Source organism: Mustela lutreola, chromosome 17 (assembly GCF_030435805.1).
Source record: "Mustela lutreola isolate mMusLut2 chromosome 17, mMusLut2.pri, whole genome shotgun sequence".
Lineage (NCBI taxonomy): Eukaryota > Metazoa > Chordata > Mammalia > Carnivora > Mustelidae > Mustela > Mustela lutreola.
In genome coordinates, this window is record NC_081306.1 from 20,256,175 (window position 1) to 20,264,264 (window position 8,090).

At 60.2% G+C, this 8,090-nt stretch overlaps 1 protein-coding gene across 2 annotated transcripts in view; it reads left to right on the forward strand.

Annotated features, from left to right (window-relative positions):
* Positions 1-8,090, forward strand: part of LOC131819867 (mitochondrial import inner membrane translocase subunit TIM16) — a 64,170-nt gene that overhangs the window by 21,101 nt on the left and 34,979 nt on the right. For both annotated transcript variants that reach the window (XM_059155264.1, XM_059155266.1), the window contains exons 8-9: positions 4,917-5,003; positions 5,470-5,552. In XM_059155264.1, coding sequence (XP_059011247.1) covers positions 4,917-5,003; positions 5,470-5,552 — 170 coding nt within the window. The remainder of the gene's footprint in view (positions 1-4,916; positions 5,004-5,469; positions 5,553-8,090) is intronic.

An 8,090-nucleotide genomic window follows, 5' to 3' on the forward strand; every position in this document is an offset into this window, starting at 1 on the left:
TGACATCAGCTCAGTACCAGGCATGTGGTGAAGGGCCTGTCACTGGTGCTATGGGAAGCCGTTAAGAGAGTTTTAAGCAGAAAGTAAGATAAGCGGGTTTACAGTTTTGAAAACTTCTTCTTGAAGGTGAGGAGGCTTCTTTACTGAGGAAGGTAAAGATCAGGGGAAGAGCTCCCCAGCGAAACCCAGGCCCTTCCCAGACACCCTGTCTCCATCTCTAGGATTTGTTCCCTACCTGGGGTCAAGGGCCATTCACCAGCCTAAACCTGGTCAGCAGTAGCGAGGGGTGTGGGGCCTTGCCCCCATACCTTTAGCATGTGCCTTCACACACGCACACACAGGATCCCCGTCGCGTAGGCCACAGCGACTTTTTGCCCACGGTAGCCTAGTTGGTTCTGTTTCTGACCGGCCAAAGACCAAAAGGAGGTCCTGTATTGACCAAGCCTGCCAGGCGTGGTTTCAACACTCCCCACCCCCATTCCAGCCCACCGTGGCCCTGCTTCCCGGGGAGCTTGGCCCGGTGGCTGGGGGTGGCGCCTGTCCATGTCCCAGGACAGTGGGGTATGAGCAGTGCGCCCCACTAGAGTTTTCCGTGTTTGACCTCCAAGCCTCTGCTCGGAAGGGGGCATCCCAGGTTGCAGGAGGGAGGTTGAGGCCCTCCACCTCCAGCCCCGGGGCACCACGCATGGTACCCCATTCTTGCCCCAGCTGGGCATTGTATGGGGCCAGCTCCCCTGGCCTGAACATTTTCTTCCTTTCTTGCCGCCTCTTCCAGCAAGTGGTGGTGGGGTAGACAGTGATGGTGCCGAGGTGGAGACCGAGTGGCTGCCGTCCAAAGGGCTCCAAGTTTCTAGAAGAAGGGGGAGAGGATCTGGTTCAGGAGGGAGCCCCCCTGAATGGGGCTTCTGGGCCAAGGAGACCTGGGAAGAGCGTGGGTGGCTCCTACCCCCTCCCAGCTGCTGGGATGCTGCCTGGGCTCTGCCGCTGGTGCTGGTGCGGGGGCAGCAGGGCCTGGAATGCTGCCCTCCTCGTGGCCCTGCCCCCCACTTCCGCCCAGGGCATCTGGCCCACACCTGGCTTCTATTAGGAAAACCGCTGCTGGCGGCCAGGGTCGGTGTGAGCTGAGGGGCCCGCTCAGGGGAGAGACCTTCTGGGAGTGCCTTCTTTTGAGATCCTTCTTCCCCACTAGAGAGGGGGGTGCAGCTGAGGGGGGTCAAGGGAGGATGCACTAGAGGCTGTCACTACAGCCTGGAAGCTGGGTGGGGCACCCTGGGGAGTCCTCCCCCTGCTGTCGTTTTTGGGCCCCGGGTGACCTGAGCTTGGGTTGGGAGATGCTTGAGCAACTCCCTCCTGTTCCCCATCCCCCACCTTATATCTAGATTGCATTTATGACCATTTATTATATCCTGAGCCCTTGGCACACACAATCTTTTTCCACATTCATGATTGTCCTATAAATCTGGCCCTTTGGTCATTTCTGTCCTAGGGGCACAGCAGGGCAGCCTAGGCGGGCTTATCTGTTGGACACTGCAACCCCTTCACTGTTGGGAGCTTGGGTGGGGGTGGCCAAGGCCTGAAGCTGTGGGTGTGCCAGGGATGGAGCAGCCTATGGCTGAAGGGGTGTCCAGGGAGCTGTGAGACTTCAGCACTGCCCTCGGGTCAGCCATCTGACCTCTGGCATGGGCTGGTAGACCTGAGCCTGGCCGAGGAGGGGCATGAGTGGGTGGCAGGGGTCTTACACCAGAGAAGGTCCTCGGGGCCCTGCGCTGCTCCTGCAGCTGCCCTGCCCCATACAGCAAGCGTTGCCTTGGCGACAGAGGGGGGACTTGGCTGTACCGCAGCTGGAATGCCGGGTATGTGCCTGTTCCTGGCGCCCCTGTGCTGGGCAGTCGGCCCCTCCTGTTCTCTCCTTGGGGCCAGGTATTGGGGAGACAGGAGGGGACTGAGGGACTTCTCCCTGGGCAAGGTGCTCTGCTGCTTGTTGGGACAAAGGCTACCCCTGTGAGGGGGGAAAGCCCAAGGCCTGGCCTGCAGGCCTCGGGGATTACCACCAGCAGTTTCCCCTAGAGCCTCCTGTGACAGAGCTGGGATTTCGGGGTGGCAGACTGCCCGAGTTCCAGCCAAACCTCTCCTCTGCTCCGGAGAATGAGAATTTGGGCATCTGGCGAGAGGGCTCCTCCCTGAGTCCTGCTCAGGTCAGGGAAGAAGAACTTGTCAGTTTTAAAATACAAATCAGGGGCGCCTGGGTGGCTCAGTGGGTTGAGCCGCTGCCTTCGGCTCGGGTCGTGATCTCAGGGTCCTGGGATCGAGTCCCACATGGGGCTCTCTGCTCAGCACGGGGCCTGCTTCCCTTCCTTTCTGTCTGCCTGCCTCTCTGCCTACTTGTGATCTCTCTCTGTCAAATAAATAAATAAAATCTTAAAAAAAAAATTAAAAAATAAAATACAAATCATTTTAATGATCTGGGGACAGAGGAAGGAGAAGGTGGTCAGTGGCCAACCCAGCCCCAGGCCAACCCAGCACCATTCCATAGGGCCTCCTGTGGCTCCCGGGCACACTGAGCCAAGTGTGCCGACAGTGGGCATGCTGGGCCCAGGCTGAGCTCCTGCCTCATCTCAGCTTCCTTGGTGCCTTCAGTGTCCTCAGAGACCAATGCCCTGCCCATCACCACCCTGTGGGCAGCCTGGGTCCCCTGGTGTGAGCTCATCCAGGCGTGTGTGGTAGGAGGCAGCTGGGACCTGGGGCCCCTCCTGGTCCCAGCTCTGCTGGCTTTTACCTGCTGCTCAGTCTCCTCATCTGTTGTCACCTCAGGTCCCTGTCACACAAACACAGAACAATCACCCAGCCCACAGGGGGCAGGGGGCTCAGAGAGCTGACAGCTGTCTTACTAGGTGACTTGAGGCAGGTGTCTTCTCCTTGAGCCTCTGGTTTCTCCATGTGTAAAATAGGAAGATGGGAGACAGGCCAAGGTCGATTCTGTCCCTGATCTGTGCTACTGAATGAAAAATGCTTCATTGCAGCCTGCATGCCCTGCAGGCTTGGGGGCAACTCCTCTCCCTCGCCTCCTGCCCCCTGCAGTGGCCCTGGCCTCTTTGCTCACCCAGGTCCCAGGTCCCCACTCATCACAGGTGCTGGCCCCCTTGCCTGGCTCACACCTGCTGATCCTTCCTGCCTTCGCTCACATGTCACCTTAATTTCCTTCCCTCTATTATACTTTTGTACTCCGTTATCAGGCTTTTTAAGAAAATGTATATGGGGTATGTGCCAGACAAGCCCTGGGCGTTCACCAGTGTTAACCCTTCCCACAGCAGCTCTCCGAGGGTGGTCCCGTTACACGGCTCCTTCTCCAGCTGAGGGAACAGGCACAGAGGCGTAGAGCTGTCATGCTGGGGGGAGGCCGTCAGTCACCAGGCAGCTTTTCACCCAGAGCCGCGGCCCCTAACCTTCACTTCCTGGCACTTACAATAACGTGCAGGGACATAGGGATTTCTCTTTGGTTCAGCTCCGTCTCCCAGCTTGTGTGTTCAGTGAGGCGGGGGACCCTCTCTACTTTCACATATTCCCAGTGCCTAGCAGAGAACGCTGCTCGAACATTCGTATTATGATTGAGCAGTCCCGCGTCACCCACTGACGTGACCATCCATCAGAGAAGCATCCGAGAACCACCTGCCCCACCGTGGCCCCTAGCATGGGGCTTGGCCTGGGGAGACCTCGCAAGGTCTGGTGCACGAATGAGTGACACATGACGCTTTGCCAGCGGTCTGGTTTGCTCTGCGCCTGGGATATTTGCACGCCAGTGAAAGGGAGGGCCTGTGTGACACCACTGCCTCTAGGGTGTCAGGGCATGGCTGACCTAGCTCTGGCCCCACAGCCCCTCGTATGTAGAGCGGGGTGTGGGGCCCTGGTTCTCAGGCTGCAGCCTTGACTTCCTGTGCCGGCTGCCGAGTGGGGAGGGGAGCAGTGAGAAAAGCCCCTTGAACAACATGGGCCATTCCAGGGTCTCCCACGCTGGGGTCTGCCTCCGCGGGCTGGGGTGGGGACGCTGGGCCAGCTCCTCCCAGGCTACCTCCCTCCCTCATTCATTCCCAAGGAGATCGTGGGAAGCTTGGAGGAAGCTGGCCACAGTTTGGGGTGAGCTATTTTTGGTAACAGGGTCTTTGGTCTCAGGCTCCAGGGGCCGAGGTGACTGGGAGGGAGCTGTTTGCATTTCCTCTGGGCCCCCTCTGCTCCTTGGGCTCTCCTCCCCACCCCGGGCCCTGGGGACGGGGCCGCCTATCGTATGAACTCGCCTCTTCTCCCTGGGCTCAGGAAGCCTTCGTGCTGGCAGCTCCCGTACTGGGGGAAAGCGAGGAGGGGCACTTATTTGCCCTCTCCGGGGACCATTCCATAGAGCTTGGCACCAGGCCCTCTCCCCAGGCCCTGGCAGTCAGGAGGTGGCCGTGATGCTCACACTCCCGTGATCTGCAGTCAGCCAGTCCCTCTCGTGTGTAGTGTCAGTCGGTCCTTGGATAGCCCTGTGAACGTGAGCCCCACTCACAAATGAGGGTCTCTGAAAGCATGGGGATCCCCAGAACTTGGGGATAACGACTGGCCACTGAGTGCCTCCTCTGGGATTCCTGGAAGGACAAGGGTGTGCTGCCACCCTGAGCCCTGGCCCTGTGACCAGGCAGTCCCTACTGTCCCCTTTGGAAGAGGGGCACTGAGCCTAAGCCTGGTGCCAGGTCAGCCCTCTGGGTGTGGTGCTGTCCTCAGCCAAGGTGAAGCTGGGGTCCATCGTGTCATGACACTAGGCCTCCCCTGTCCCCCAGCCGCTGGGGCTCACCACCCTGGCCCCTTCTGCCCTCCGTGGGGCTCTCAGGCAGGTGGCCCACCCCAGGAGGCCCCAGCGGCACAGCGCCATCTTTTGTCTCCTCCAGAGTACGGAGGCCCACAGGAACAGCAAGGATGGTCGGCTGGCGTGGATGGGCACCCAGGAGCAACTTGTGTCCACTGGCTTCAACCAGGTAGGGCTCCTCCCAGATGGGCTGGGCACCCACACCCAGAGGGTAGGGATGAGGCCCACTGGGAGGTGAGGGGTGTCCAGCCAGCTCTAGGCCTGTCCATATACGGCCCTGTGTGCGGCCGGGTCTCAGAGCCCCAGGGGACCTCCAGCTGCTGAAAACTGGCAGATTCCATTCGCAATAGCTAAGCCTGACCCTGGGAACTGTGGCAGCCTGCCCCCACCACTCCCAGGAGTCCATGGACAGAACCGCCCCCGTGTCCCTTGTCACCTAGGGGTCCTTAAAGGGGCAGGACATGAAAACCCAAACTCTCCCTCCCTGGCATGACTCATTTCCCCCCCACCCTCCAAGGGCTGCTCTGGGCCAAGTGCCCTTGTGCCAGGCTGTGTCCTGAGATGCTGGCTTCCCAGGGAGCCCAGGGGGATGAGGGATGGGCCCTTCTGAGCCCCTCTTTGCCCCCTCCATGCAGATGCGGGAGCGGGAAGTGAAGCTCTGGGACACCCGGCACTTCTCCAGCGCCCTCGCCTCCCTCAGCCTGGACACCTCGCCCGGGTAGGAGCAGCTGGCACACTGGGGCTGGGCTTGAGGGAGGGTCAAGGGCATGAATGATGTCTTGAAGCCTATAGTGGACACTCGGGGTGAGGGCCTCTGCTGTGCCATGGCAAGGCCACCTGTGGAGTGGAGGGGCCCAAGCGGGTGGCACTGCCTGGCCCGGCCCAGACCTTGTCAGTGAGGGGCTCATCACCCAAGTGGTCGGAGGCTCAAGCTCGTCTGCGAGGTCTTGCAGAAGAAACCCGGTCGTGGCCCTTCAAGGCTCCTCCAGCAGGCCTGTGGGGGCGAGGCCACTCTGCCCGAGCAGAGGAACTTCCTGACCCCATCCCACCCGGTCCCCAGCCACAGCAGGGGCCCTTGCTCATGCAGGCTTTCAGAGTGTCAGGGCAGGGACTGTGACCTGGCAGACATATGGGTGGGAAGTGTGGGAACGTATTTGATTTTGCTGGGGCCATTTTGGCGGTGCCGAGGGTCAAGGAGACCAAAGCTTCAGTAGATGGCAGGGTGGACATGGGGTGACATGGGGACAGACGGGCTGGCAAGCTTGCAGGCACAAGGGACAGAGGGAGGCAGGCCTTGGACTGACAGGCTTTATGGAACCTCCTCAGCCCTGGCCACACGCCTGTCTCTGGTGGTTGTGGGTGTGGTGGGGAGGTGGGTGTGCCCAAGTGGCTTGGGACTGCAAGTGCCTCTCAGTTTTCCATCCTCCTGGAAGTGTGTGCAGGGGGGTCTGTGATGGAGCCGTGGGGACTGGCCAAGCCAGCTCTGTGCAGGGGGCCTGGGCTCCCTGTGGCTTAGGCACAGGAGGCTGTCAGAGATGACTCCCCATATCACAGCTGAGGAAACAGGCGCTGGGAGTGAGGGACCATCCTGGCTTGGGTAGGAGGAGCTGGGGGCCTGGTTCCTTTTCAGAAGCCTCTGCCCTGCTCAGTCACAAGTGTTGGAGGGGCTTTCTGGGAACCCCACCTGCTCCCCAGGCAGGGACCTATGAAGGTTAGAACCAGGAGAGGGTTTTCATTCTTGGCTGTCTGTCCAGCCCTTTCCCCTTCCATTTCATGGCTGGAGAAACTGAGTCACAGAAGACCTAGTGATCTGTCTAAGCTCTGGGAATCGCGTGGACCATGTTTGAGGGCACAGAAGCCTGACTGCCATAAGAATTCTTGCCAGGGCATCTGCCAGAGAAGGGCTAACGGTGGCAGTGACCCTCCACTCCCATCACTTCTTACAAACCCGAGAGAGGTTGGGGGGCTGGTGAGGCCCATTTTGCTGATGAGGAAAGCGAAGCTGAGTGAGATCCAGTGCTTTCGAACTACATAGTGCAAGGCCTCTGCTTACTCTGGGCCCTGGGAATTTGGAGGGGGCAGACACAAGGGGCCCCTTTGTTGAAAGAATAAGAGCCCCTGGGCCTGATGCTGCATTCGTATCTCATCCTCCACACCTCCCCAGGCCAGGCCATCTCTTCCCTACCCGGCTCCCCCGCAAACGGAGGGAGCTGGCCCAGCCTGGAGAGGGGACCCAGGGTTGGTCATCAAGTGCTCCTCCTCCCACCACTTCCTGCCTTCCAGGCTCCACCCCTGGCCCCTGATGGGTCCCCCTCCACCGCAGAGCAGCCCCTGCTCATCCCCAGCTTGGCCCCTGGAGGAGTTAACGATGCCCAGACCCCATGGTGCCACTGGCCAAGGCTGACCCTGTAATTAGAGCAGTTAAGAATAGCTTCGCAGGGCCAGCAGGGCCTGGAATTTCTCAAATCACTCCCAGATGGGTGGCCAGACCCGTGTCCCACCCCCTCCATCCCCCAGGCCTGGCCCCTGCCCTGCCAGGCCACACCCTTGGCAGGGGAGTGGGGACTCTCCAGCCCTGTGTGGTGGTGGAACCCCTCGGGCTCCCCTGGGTGTCAGCTCTGCTCAGTGATCTGGACTGTAGATGGGAAGCATGCCGGGTGTCAGATGCGGGGACAGGCACGGAGTTCCACTGTACCCCTTCAATTTCTTCTCTGTTTTACAGATTTTCCCTCTTAATTTGAGCAGAACAGGGAGTGTTCTTTTAAAAGCTAGAGGGGGCCGAGGATCAGGCACACACCTCTCCCTGTTATCTCCCAGGGAACGCCCAGGGCCGACCCTCCCAGAGGCTTCTGTCATGGCTCCCACCTGGGTCCTCCTCCCTGCTCATCCCCATGGTCCGTGGAGCAAGGCTCCCTCAGAGGAGACATGCATGGCATGGTTGGAAGAGCAAGGCATCAGGGGCCTGTCCGCGAAGCCAAGCTCTGGGCAGGGTGGAGGTGGGAGGGTAAGTGGCAGGGTAGGCCTGGCACTGAGGGAGTAGCTCCTGCTGTAGACTGGGAGGCGCGGAAACACTGTCTCGGGGCGATGCTTCTGGGTGGGTGAAAGGTCAGCTGGACCCATCACGGGCGCCAGGCAAAGGGGGACACATCTCCTCGTGATCCACAAGAGGCGTCTGAGGCCAGAGAAGTTCATTATCTGCTGAGGTCACCACAGCAGCCAGTCCGCGCAGGGCGGAGGCTGGGGTTCAGTCTCTGGG